At 50.0% G+C, this 13082-nt stretch overlaps 1 protein-coding gene across 1 annotated transcript in view; it reads right to left on the bottom strand.

Annotated features, from left to right (window-relative positions):
- The window catches only part of DNAH17 (dynein axonemal heavy chain 17), a 152947-nt gene that overhangs the window by 94146 nt on the left and 45719 nt on the right, over nt 1-13082 (bottom strand). Inside the window, exons 21-25 of the mRNA XM_055240980.1 lie at nt 11508-11677; nt 10632-10854; nt 7968-8084; nt 7739-7825; nt 6157-6309 (exon numbers count right to left, since the gene is read on the bottom strand). Coding sequence (XP_055096955.1) covers nt 6157-6309; nt 7739-7825; nt 7968-8084; nt 10632-10854; nt 11508-11677 — 750 coding nt within the window. The remainder of the gene's footprint in view (nt 1-6156; nt 6310-7738; nt 7826-7967; nt 8085-10631; nt 10855-11507; nt 11678-13082) is intronic.

A 13082-nucleotide genomic window follows, 5' to 3' on the forward strand; every position in this document is an offset into this window, starting at 1 on the left:
AAATATAGGCCGGGCATGGTGGCTCACGCCTGTAATCCCAGCACTTTGGGAGGCCGAGGTGGGTGGATCATGAGGTCAGGAGATCGAGACCATCCTGGCTAACACGGTGAAACCCCATCTCTACTAAAAATACAAAAAATTAGCCGGGCGTGGTGGCGGGCACCTGTAGTCCCAGCTACTTGGGAGGCTGCGGCAGGAGAATGGCGTGAACCCGGGAGGCGGAGCTTGCAGTGAGCCAAGATAGCGCCACTGCAGTCTGGCCTGGATGAAAGAGCGAGACTCCGTCTCAAAAAAAAAAAAAAAAAAAAAAAAAAAAAAAAAAAAAAAAAAAAAAAAAAGAAATGTAAAATATACTTCTAAATCATCCATGGGTCAAAGAGGAAGCCTCAAAAGAAATTAAAAAACACACAGAACTGAATGTAATATCAAAATATGTGGGGCACAGCTAATGTAGAGAGGGAAATTTTATCGCACTAAGTGTTTCCTTTAGAAAAGAGAAAAGGTCTCAAATCAATAATCTAAGTTTCTACATCAATAAACTAGAAAATGAGCAAAATAAACCCAAAGCAAAGGAAGGAACAAAATAATAAAGGTCAGAAACTGATGAAATTTAAAATAAAACAACACAAAAATTAAACAAAAATCTGGTTCTTTGAAAAATCAGTGAAGTTTATAAACCTCTATTATGACCAACAAAGATGAAAAGAGTGAAGACGTAAGTCACCAATACTAGGAATGAAATAGAAGATACCACTGCAGAGCTTGCAGCCATTTAGAGGATAGTATGGAACTAGGATAAGCAACTTTATGCTTGCTTGAATTAAACAATTTAGAAGAAATAAACCAATTCCTCAAAAACCACAAGCTACCCAAATTCACTACCAAGATTTTCACAAGTTTGAAACAGACCAACATGAACAAGCCTATGTGGCCATTAAAGAAATTGAATTTGTAACTAAAAATCTCATGCAAATGGCCGGGCACGGTGGCTCACACCTGTAATCCCAGCACTTTGGGAGGCCGAGGCGGGTGGATCACCTGAGGTCAGGAGTTCAAGACCAGCCTGACCAACATGGTGAAACCCCGTCACTATTAAACATACAAAAAATTAGCTGGGTGTGGTGGTGGGTGCCTGTAATCCCAGCTACTCAGGAGGCTGAGGTGGGAGAATCGCTTGAACCTGAGAGGCAGAGGTTGCAGTGAGCCAAAATCACACCACTGCACTCCAGGCCTGGGCGATAGAACGAAACTCTGTTTCAAGAAAAAAAAAGTCAATGTAATCCACTATCTTAGCAGACTAAACAAAAATCAATCACACCAGCAGACACAAAAAAATTTGACAAGATCTAACACCTGTTCATGATGAATACTCTAAAAAAAAAAAAAAAAGGAATAGAATTTCCTCAGTTTGAAAACTTACAGCTAATATACATAATGGCAAAGTGGTTTTCCTCTTAGATTGGGAACAACGCAAGGATGTGTGAACTCACCACTCTTATTCAACAGAGTACTGGAAGTTCAGGCCACTGCAATAAGGCAAGAAAGAGAAGTAAAAGACATACAGAATGGAAAGGAAAAATAAAACTGTTCCTATTCGCAGATGACATTATTGTCTATGTACAAAATCCCTAAGGCGTCTAAAAAAGCCATCCTAGAACTAGTGAGTTTAGCAAGGTCACAAGATGAAAACAAACACACAAAAATTATTCACATTTGTAAATACCCAAACGTGCAAACCAAAATTTAAGACGCAATGCCACTTATTAATACAATCACTTCTAAAAAGAAAAGGAAAGACATATGAGGTATAAATGTAACAAAACATGCGTAGGATCTTAAATGCTGTAACAAAATGAAATCACAAAAAAATCAAAGAAGAGTCAAATAAATGGAGAGATACACTAAGTTATGGACTGAGGGACAGAGTCAACATGTCAGTTCTCCACAAATTAATAGTTTTAATGCAATTCCTATAAAAACTCCAATAAGGTTTTTTTTTTTAAAGCATAGCAAGCTTATTCTAAAATGTATATGGAAAAGTACAAGTCCTAGAAGAGCAAACCAATCTTGACAAAAAAGGATACAGTGGGAGGAATTGCTCTGATAACAAACCTTACTAGATCACTCTAGGAATCAAGACTGTGCAGTATCATGGAGGGATAGACACAGAGACCAATGGAACAGAGCACAGAACCCATCAACAGCAGCAGTCTAAGGTGCCCAACGGACTTTTGACAAAGAGGCAAAATAAATTAAACGGAGCGGGGCCAGGCGCTGTGGCTCACGCCTGTAATCCCAGCACTTTGGGAGGCCGAGGCGGGTGGATCGCTTGAGGTCAGGAGTTCAAGACCAGCCTGGCCAAAATGGCAAAACCCCATCCCTACTAAAAATACAAAAATTAGCTGGGCGTAGTGGTGGGTGCCTGTAAGCCCAGCTACTCAGGAGGCTGAGGCAGGAGAATCGCTTGAACCCGGGAGGTAGAGGTTGCAGTGAGCTGAGGTCGCACCACAGCATTCCAGCCTGGGTGACAACAGCGAGACTCCATCTTAAAAAAAAAAGTTTAATGGAGGGACCGACTTGTCTACAAACAGTGCTGGAGCAGTTAGACATCCATAAACAAACAAACAAAAATAGTAAGTGAACCTTAACCCAATAAACCTCACTCCTTATACAAAAATTAACTCAAAATGGCTCATAGACAAACAGAAAGCAGAAAACTATAAAAGCATAGGAAAAAATCTTTAGGATCTAGGAAAAGAGTTCATAATCTATGAAAGGAAAAATTGATAAAATGGATTATATCCAAGTTTCATATTAAAAACTTTAAAGATTTAATTAAAGATTATACTAAAACTGGCCGGGCATGGTGGCTCACGCCTGTAATCCTAGCACTTTGGGAGGCCAAAGCGGGTGGATTGCCTGAGCTCAGGAATTGGAGACCAGCCTGGTCAACATGATGAAACCCCATCTCTCCTAAAAATACAAAAATTAGCCAAGTGTGGTGGTGCGCGCCTATAATCCCAGCTGCTCAGGAGGCTGAGGCAAGAGAATCCTTGAACCCAGGAGACAGAGGTTGCAGTGAGTTGAGATGGTGCCACTGTACTCCAGCCTGGGCGACAGAGAGAGGCTCTGTCTCAAAAAAAAACCAAAATTATACTAAAACTCTTGCTCGGCAAAACACCCTGTTAAGAGAACGAAAAGACAAGTAACAGACTAGGAGAAATTACTTGCAAACCACAGCCTGACAAATAGCTAGATTCTAGAACATATAAAGAACGCTCAAATTTTAACAGTAAAAAACTTAGTTTTGGTTGCCGGCGGGAGGAAGGTGCTGGCTGCAGAGGGAAGGGGCTTGCAGTGGCCATGGAGAACCCAGCCCAGCTGAGCCGAGCCACGGCCACCATGGCGGCTACCGAGGACGCTCACGAGAACCACAATACCTCCACTGAGAATGCAGACAAGTCCAACCAGGACCCTCAGTATGAGCCAATGGTTTCTATTCCTGAGCAAGAAATTAAAATGCTAGAGGAAGAGGAAGAGGGAATTTTTAAAATGTGAGTGAAACTATTCTGATCTGTTTCAGGGAACAATCTTCCGGAATGGAAGGGCGGAGGCACTGGCAACGTCAAGTTCCTGAAGCACAAGGAGAAAGGGGCTTCATCAGGAGGCACCAGACCCTGAAGATCTGCCAGCCCCTAAGTCATGCCCATGATGGAGCTGAAGCCCAACGCAGGCAGCCACCGTGCCTGGGTCTGCAACACCCACGCCGACTTCACCCACGAGCGCCCAGGCCAGAGCTGCTGGCCGGCCGCTTCCTGAACGCTGAGCATGCATGGAAATTCCCAAGTTCAGAGAATGCAAAAAAGACATCCAAAAGAGACAAAAGAAAGGACAGGGCAAAAATAATAATGCTGAAAAAGTGGTGGAAAAGCTAGAAGCTCTTTTGGTAAAGAGGAGACTGAGAAAAAGCATTAAATTCTTCCTTTCTTTCCTTTTTCTTTGAGATAGGGTCTCACTCTTATAGCACAGGCTGGAGTGCAGTGGCACCATCATAGCTCACTGTAGCCTCCACCTCCTGGGCTCAAGTGATCATCCCACCTCAGCCTCCTGAGTAGCTGGGATCACAAGTGCACACCACCACACCCAGCTAATTTCTTTGTATTTTTAGTAGAAACAGGGGTCTTGCTACGTTTCCCAGGCTGGTCTTGAACTCCTGAACTCAAGTGATCCACCTGCCTCGGCCTCCCAAAGTGCTGGGATTATAGGCATGAGCCACTACACCCAGCCTCCTTTTTCTTATCTATTTATTTGAGACGGAGTCTCACTCTGTCCCCCAGGCTGGAGGGTAATGGCGAGATCTTGGCTCACTGCAACCTCCGCCCCCCAAGTAGCTGAGATTACACGCACCTGCCACCATGCCCAACTAATTTTTGTATTTTTAGTAGAGACGGGGTTTCACCATGTTGGCCAGGCTGGTCTTGAACTCCTGGCTTCAGGTGACCCACCTGCCTTGGCCTCCCAAAGTGCTGCGATTACAGGCGTGAGCCACCGTGCCCAGCCTCCTTTTTCAATTTTACCCTGCCCCTCCTTTTCAGTTTGTTTTTATTGTGTTTTATTTTTACAAGGGACTTTATATAAATAACTGGATTAAAAAAACTTTAAAAAAGTCAATTAGAAAAAAAAAAGTCAACTAGAAAATGGACAAAAGACATGAATATGCAGTTCACCAAGGAGGATATATGGATGTCAGATAAGCCCATGAGAAGATACTGGCGGCTGACGCCTGTAATACCAGCACTTTCGAAGGCTGAGATGGACGGATTGCTTGAGCCCAGAAGTTCGAGACCAGCCTGGGCAACACAGCGAGATTCCATCTCTACAGAGAAGTGTCAAGATTAGCTAGGTGTAGGGGCACAAGCCTGTAGTCTCAGTTACTTGCGAGGCTGAGGCAGAAGGATTGCTTGATCCCAGGAGGCAGAAGTTGCAGTCAGCCGAGATCGTGCCACTGCACCCCAGCCTGGGCGACAGAGCAGGACCTTGTCTCAAAAATAAATAAAAATACTTTATAAAAAAGAAAATATGCTGGCATCATTAGTCAGTAGGAAATACAGATGAAACCACAAAATCTTTCTCATAGATTGAGCCTCTGATGGTCTGAATGTTCCCCCCAAAATTCCTGTTGAAATCCTTAGCTTGTATCAGGAGGCAGGGCCTTTGGGAGGTGATGAGGTCATTGGGGCGTGGCCCTCAGGAATGCGATTTGTACTCTTATTTACGTGTTTATTTTTTGAGATGGAGTCTCACTCTGTCACCCAGGCTGGAGTGCAGCGGCACGATCTTGGCACACTGCAACCTCTGCCTCCCAGGTTCAAGCAATTCTTCTAGCTCAGCTTCCCGAGTAGCTGGGATTACAGATGCACGCCACCATGCCCAGTTAATTTTCGTATTTTTTGTAGAGACAGGGTTTCATCATGTTGGCCAGGCTGTTCTCAAACTTCTGACCTCGGGTGATCCACCCGCCTCGGCCTCCCAAAGTGCTGGGATTACAGGCATGAGCCACCACACCCGGCCTGATTCATGCTCTTATAAAACGGACCCTGGAGAGATTTCTCACCCCCCACCCACCCCGCTTCCACTATGTGAGGATGCAGTGAGAGGGTGCTGTCTATGAGCCACAAAGTGCGTCCTCACCAGACATTACATCTGCCTTGATCGTGGACTTCCCAGCCCCCAGAACGGTGAGGAATAAAATGTCTGTTGTTTATGAGCCACTCAATTTATGGGGTTTTGTTAGAGCACCATGAACAGACTAAGCGGTATTCCTCACTTAAAAAAATTTCTTTAAAACAGGTGAGATGTGAGAGAGAATGAGAGGAGGAGGAAGAGGAGGAGGAAAAAGATGAAGGGAGGGAAAAAAGAGAGGGGGCAGGTGAAAGTGAGCCCCCACCCACGTACAGAGAGAGGTGAACATATCTGCTTCAGGGGAGGGACCCCACCTCGCGATCTCGGGGCCCTTTGGATGCCTCCACCCAGCACCACAAACCTTGTTGTCACATTCTTACAACCAAATGGTGCCCCGGAGCCTGCCCTCTTGTTGCCGGGGACAGCTCCGTGCAGAACCCCGGGCCCCACCCGCGTGGCGTGCCCTGCACTCACCACGACAATCACGTCCCAGAGCTCCTTCAGCAGGCGGACCTCCCGGTGGCAGGCCTTGAGCTGCTTGTAGTCTGGGACGGTGACCTCGAACAGGCCCCCGGACTTGGACAGCGCGTCCATGATGCCTTCCATGGCCGAGATGCTCTTCTGTTGCTAGGGGCGGTGAGGGGGCTGTCAGTAGGGCTGCCTACCCTCAGCGGCGCCTCACCCCACTCCCCGGCGTTCTGCTCGTCTCTCCAGTGTGCCCTCCCTGATAAACCTTCTGGGAGGAGGTGTCAATACAACAGTGTCCCACCCAGAGGGAAGAAAGAGCCCTCCATCCCCCAAGGCCTCCTGGGTCCTGCCTTCAGGGGAGGGCGGGTGAGCTCCACCCACCCCAGGGTGGGGACTGACTCCCAATGGGCATGGTACAAGTGCCTTATTTCCTCCTAGGAGTTCCTGATTTCCCAGCATTTCTTCAACTTTCATATTATATTTTTATCATATTAAAAATGACTTCAGTAATGCTTTGAAAATGAGAATTCAGATAAGCAAAGGGGAAAAATCCCCAGTGTCCTCTCAAATCCCGTGACTAAGAGTTGGCTGTCGTAGCACCTGGTGTTACTGGGTGTGTTTGTGTGGACACGTAACAGGCAGGCTGTGGCAAAGGTGGGCTCAGAGCTTGTGCACACACAGGGACACGCAGGGCCGCCTGCTCTGGTCACCAGCTGGAGCTCCACAGCTCCCCTTGGATGGGAATGGGGCACCCCTCACCCCATCTTTCCAGAAAACCCAGCCCAGGGCCCTAGGGAGAGAGTGGCTGCATCTCCATCGTGGCTTGAGTAATGTGACATGAGGAAACGGCCATGAGGGAGGGTCGGATTGGAGCTGGAGGCCAAAGAGCCGAAGCTCAGGGAGGGGAAGAGGGGGGCAACCCTGAGGACCCTGGGGTTCACATTTGCTAGAGGCTGTGAGGCGGAGGTGCAGGTGGGGCCGGCCCAGCAGTACCTGGGTACTGTACTGGGAGCAAAGAGGAACTGACAAGGACCCCCCTGGGCCCTGAGCACCCCACACGCTCCTGCCCACAAGGGCCTTTTGGGCTTGAGCTTGAGTTGGCTGCCAGGTCCAGGGCTGTGCGAATTTGTGCACTGGACGTGACCATGAACTTGGACAGTGGGAAGAGGAGTGAAGCCTGGCTGCTGCCCGATGTGGTGGGTCAGGAGAGGCAGGAGGCAGGGAGGGATGGCAGGTGAATGTTAAACCCAGGGGACAGGAAGCTGCTGAATGTGAACAGAGTGGGGATTAGGGGGCGGAGCCAGGCTAAGGGACTGTGGGTCACACAGGGTGTTCAGGGGCCTGAGCCATGGGCCTGGAGCCATGCTCTGAGCTGCGAGACACAGAGGGGACACCCTGTGTTCTGGGGGCTGCTCGGTTTGCATGTTCACGTACACATATGCGCACGCGTACACATAAGAGCACTCACGTATGGCCCCAAGGTCAGTCCCGTGGGGACCACGTTTCTGGACTTGAAAGAATAACTTGAGAAAAGAAAGCAGTGGGGTTCCCAGACTTACCCCCTGACCTCACCCTTGAGTAAAAATACCTTATTGAGGGACTTGTAGGGGTTGGGGTCGCTGAAGGAGAACGGGGCCTCGCGCCTGAACCTCTCCCTGAACTCATGCTGCTTGAGCTGCGAGAGAAGAGTGCAGGGTACAGAGGGTCACGGGGCAGCCACCTGCCCCGAGGGCGGCCCCACCCTGTATGCCGCAGGGCCCTGTGTGAGCCCCACGCTGCTCCCCGGAAATCCGGCCGCCCTGCCCCAGGTACGATACCTCGAATTGCTGGCATTTCCGCCGCAGGATGCTGACCTCGTTGGCCTGGAGTGGTGCCACGTTCTGCTTCACCTGAATGGCCAGTTTCTTGGTATTTGTCCAGTGCTCTGGCAGCTCCTGCAGGAAGCAAAGGCAGAGGAGGGCGCCTTTCTCGTTTCTTTTCTTAAAGCTTCTATTGTGAAATAATTAGAGACTCGTAAGAAGCTGCAAAAACAGTGCACGGGCCAGCGCGGTGGCTCACACCTGTAATCTCAGCACCTTGGCAAGCTGAGGTGGAAGGATCACTTGAGCCCAGGAGTTCGAGACCAGCCTGGGCAACAAAGTGAGACCCCCACCCATCTCTACAAAAAATACAAAAAAATTGTAGCTGGGCGTGATGGCATGGGCCTGTAGTCCCAGCTACTCAGGATGCTGAGCTGGGATGATCACTTGAACTCAGAAGGCAGACGCTACAGTGAGCCAAGATTGTACCACCGCACTCCAGCCTGAGTGACAGAGCGGGACCCTGTCTCAAAAAAAACAAAAACAAAAACAAAAACAAAAACAAAAACAAAAACCAGCCTCCTTAATGGCGAACTAGGACATCGATATTGGTGTCTCTGTTAACTAGACCAGAGAATGTACTCACCTTTCATGTTTTTAAACCTGAATCCATTTGTGTGTGTGTGTGTGTGTGTGTGTGTGTGTGTGTGTGTGGTCTCCCATGCAATTTTATCCCACATATAGATTTGTGCAAACGCCGCCACAATCAAGATACGGATTGTCCATTACAACAGAGGAATTCCCTTCCTATCCCTCCACCACAGTCCTGCCCCTGGGGACTGTGAAGCTCTTCTCCAGGTCTGTAAGGTTGTCATTTCCAGAATGGCTGCAACAATCAGATGAATTTTTGTATTTCCCAAGTTCCCCACACTTGGGTAAATATTATAGTTGTAAATAATTATTATTCATTTTTGAGACAGAGTCTCACTCTATTGCTGAGGCTGGAGTGCAGTGGTGCGATCTTGGCTCACTGCAATCTCCGCCTTCTGGGTTTAAGTGACTCTCGTGCCTCAAACTCCCGAGCAGCTAGGATTGCAGGCGCCTGCCACCATGCCTGGCTAATTTTTACATTTTTAGTAGAGTTGGGATTTTGCCGTGTTGCCCAGGCTGGTCTTGAACTCGAACTCCTTGGCTCAAGTAATCTGCCTACCTCGGCCTCCCAAATTGCTGAAATTACAGACATGAGCCACCATACCAGGCCATAAAATATTTTAAAGAAAAAAAAAATCCCAGCCCATGAACTTTTTGCCCACAGTGAAGATTTCTCTATTTCTTCTATGGTGGCTAGCTCTATGGTTTCTGTCTGCATTTTTACTCCCCCAGTTGCCTCGTGTGTGGCTTGGAGCACCCTGGGGTGGGACCGCTGAGACCCTGCTCGGTCCTTTTTTTTCTTTTGACACAGGGTCTTGGCCTTGTCACCCAGGCTGGAGTTCAGTGGTACAATCATAGATCGCTGCAGCCTTGACTTCCTGTGCTCAACTGACCCTCCCACCTCCTGAGTAGCTGGGACTACAGGTGTGCGCCACCATGCCTGGCTAATTTTTTAAATTTTTTGTAGAGACAGGGTTTTCCTGTGTTGCCCAGGCCGGGACCCCTCCCTCTTGTCACCCCCAGGGCTGTGGGGTCTTGGGCACTGGCTGTTGCATAAGACAGGGGAGTGGGCCCTGTCTGTGGCTGGACAGAGAAGGGAAGAGGGAGGGAGGAGAGGTGGACGGGCTGGGAGGAGAAGGAAACTCCAGGCCAGACTCAAGAGAGGAGGGAGCGGGGTCTCCTCGGTGGCCACACCTAGACATGGCTGGGTCACAGCTCTAGGACACACCCTCTCCATCCTTCCACCCTCGCCCAGCCTGCACACACCCCTCCATGCTGACAGCCGAAGTTCTCTGAATTCGCTGTCAAGTGCTGTGCAAACGCAGCTGCCACCCCCACCCCCTTCAGCTGCCTAATCCCTCCCCAGGGTCCCCCTGACCTTGTTCTCTCTCCACCATCCTGGCACCCACCTCCACCAGGCACTCCCACCAGGCACTCAAGACGAGATGTGGGACATAAAGGCATTTTGTATTTTTTTTTTTTTTTTTTTTGAGACAGAATCTCTCTCTGCCGCCCAGGCTGGAGTGCAGTGGCACGATCTCAGCTCACTGCAACCTCTGCCTCCCGGGTTCAAGCAATTCTCCTGCCTCAGCCTCCTGAGTAGCTGAGACTACGCTAGCCAGCCACGGCTGGCTAATTTTTTGTATTTTTGTAGAGACGGGCTTTCACCCATGTTGCTCAGGCTGGTCTCAAACTCTTGAGCATAGGCAATCTGCCTGCCTTGGCCTCCCAAAGGGCTGGGATTACAATGAAGGCATTTTTAATCCAACAAAACACCAATGGAATGGAGGGAGCACTGGCCTCACCGTGGAGGCAGTCCCCAGAGTCTCCTGTCCCCCAGAAACCTCCTCCCTGTGCCTCCCTATTCCATGGGGATCCGATGTCCAGAGGGGATCCAGCCTGCAGCGTCCCCCGTGGTTGTGTGTGATGGGCTGGTCCATGGTCGCGGCTGGGCTGCCTCTTCCTTTGGTGGTGCCTCCCACAGCCTTCTCCCTGCTCACCTGGACGCAGCCACGCCCACCCCCCACATACCTGCAGCTTCAGGTGGGCCTCCTCCGGCATCTCCTCCCCGTAGGTCTTGAGCAGCTCGATGGTTTGCTTCAGGGGCTCGAACATGTTGTCGGTGGCTGCTTGCCTCTCCTTGACCTTCATCAGGTGCCCCATCACCTCCACCAGCCCGTCATAGTCCCCCTCCTTGAGGGGCTTGGTCAAGCCCATTCTGGCAACTTTCATGAAGGCTTCCAGGTCAGCCAGGCTAAGGGACAAGGGGACCATTTGTGATGGACCCAGTCCCCCTTGAGCCCACCCTTGATGGTACGGAGCCCCATCAGAGGGGGACCACCACGGTGAGGTCGACTGGCCATCACTGAAGGCCCCAGCTGGGAAGGGAGTGCCCCTGCCCACCTTGGATCCCTCCAGCTCACTCAGCCCCTGCCCGGACAGCACCCCAAGCCTCAGCTCAACTTAGCTCACGCCCATCCTTGAGTCCCAGGCTACGGCCACATCCCAGAGAGGCCTTCACTAGCCTCCTGGATGGAATTCAGCCAGACGATGCTCTCTCCTGGCACTGTGCCCATCATGGCCCTGACGGCCGCCTATAATTCCACGGCTGCCAGTCTGTTTGTTCAGTGCCAGCCTTCTCTGCCAGACTTCAGGTTTCCTCCACATCTGGCACCCGGAAAGAGCAGGTGCTTGGTACACCGGGGTTGGAGGAGGAATAATGTTTGCTTGCAGCCTGGTGACACCTTTCTGCTCACGCTTGGTGGGGCAGTTGGCCTTGAAGCCCAGCCTCCACCCCCTGCTACTCTGGAGGAGGCACCTGACAAATGCCACCCACTCAAGTGGAGGGCCACTCTCCGGTGCTCTGCACATTCCTTGGGCTCCCCAAGAACACAGGTGGACACCCACCTGTTGGTGACGTGGTTGCTCAGGTGCTGCTTCAACATGAAGCCCCAGCGCCGGATCGTGCTGAGCAGGGCCTGCTTGAAGGGGCGGCAGTCGCACCGCAGCCAGCCGTGGAACACCTTGGTGTTCTCGTACTTGGACACCTCCTCGTACAGCTTCTCGTAGGAGTCGATCTGGAAAACACGGCCACTGGCGGCCTGTCATAGCCTGCAAGCCTGGTGGGGCGTCAGCACGGGGCCTCAGTCCAGGGCCTTCCCGCACTGCACCTGCGCTGCTCACCTGCCGGCCACTGTGGGGCCGGGGTCAGCAAAGGGCAGTGCGGGGCACACGGGGGCCCTCATTCCAAGTTATTGTTCCTTCCAGCCCCAGAGTCTAGCCCCAGAAGGTGCCAGTCCATCAGAAAGGGGCAGAACGGGTCATGGCAGCAGGACTTCTGAAGCTGGGTAGGACAGAAGCTTTAAGAGGTGAATCAGGTCACAGGCTCCTAAAGGGCACCCCTAGCTCCTCCTTCTTGGTGCTGATTTACGACCTGAGGCCTCTGTCACTCCTCCCGCTGCCCCAACCCTGTGCTACAGAATGTACCCCTGGGCATGGGTCACCCTTACCCACGGGGCCCTCTTTCTCACTGTGCGTTGGGAACAGAGCTAGAGGTTTGTGCATTAACTATGTTTTCTTATTTTCTGCATTCTTTCTGCAGCTGTTGGATAAAGTGTTCTGCAGCTGTCTGTTGGTCCCTGTGGTCTAAAGTACAGTTTAACTCCAATGTTTGTTGATTTTCCGTCTAGATGATCTGTCCAATGCTGACAGTAGGGTGTTGAAATCCCTGTTACTGTATTGGGGTCTCTCTCTTCCTTTAGGTCTACTACTGTTTGCTTTATATATCTGGGTGCTCCGGTGCTGGGTGCATAGATATGTAGAATTGTTTAATCCTCTCGCTGAGTTGATCCTTTCATCATTATATAGTGACCTTCTTGGTCTCGTTTCACTCTTTTTGACATAAAGTCTGCCTTTTTTTTTTTTTTTTTTTTTTTTGAGACGGAGTCTCACTCTGTCGCCCAGGCTGGAGTGCAGTGGCGCAATCTCAGCTTACTGCAAGCTCTGCCTCCCACGTTCACACCATTCTCCTGCCTCAGCCTCCCGAGTAGCTGGGACTACAGGCGCCCGCCACCACACCCAGCTAATTTTTTGTATTTTTGGTAGAGATGGGGTTTCACCATATTAGCCAGGATGGTCTCGATCTCCTGACCTCGTGATCCGCCCACCTCGGCCTCCCAAAGTGCTGGGATTACAGGAGTGAGCCACCGCGCCCAGCCGACATAAAGTCTGCCTTATCTGATGTAACTATAGTTATTCCTGCTTGTTCTTGGTTTCTGTTTGTGTGGAATTTCTTTTTCTATCCTTTTGTATTCAATCCATCTTTACAGGTGAAGTGAGTTTCTTGTAAGCAGCATATATTGGGGTCACCTTAATCCATTCAAACAGTCTGTATCTTTTAAGTCGGGAATTGAATCCATTTACATTTGAGGTTATTACTGACAGGTGTGATTTTCTGTGTTCTTCATGCTCTGACATCTGGGG

Source organism: Symphalangus syndactylus, chromosome 14 (assembly GCF_028878055.3).
Source record: "Symphalangus syndactylus isolate Jambi chromosome 14, NHGRI_mSymSyn1-v2.1_pri, whole genome shotgun sequence".
In the NCBI taxonomy this organism is placed as follows: Eukaryota; Metazoa; Chordata; class Mammalia; order Primates; family Hylobatidae; genus Symphalangus; species Symphalangus syndactylus.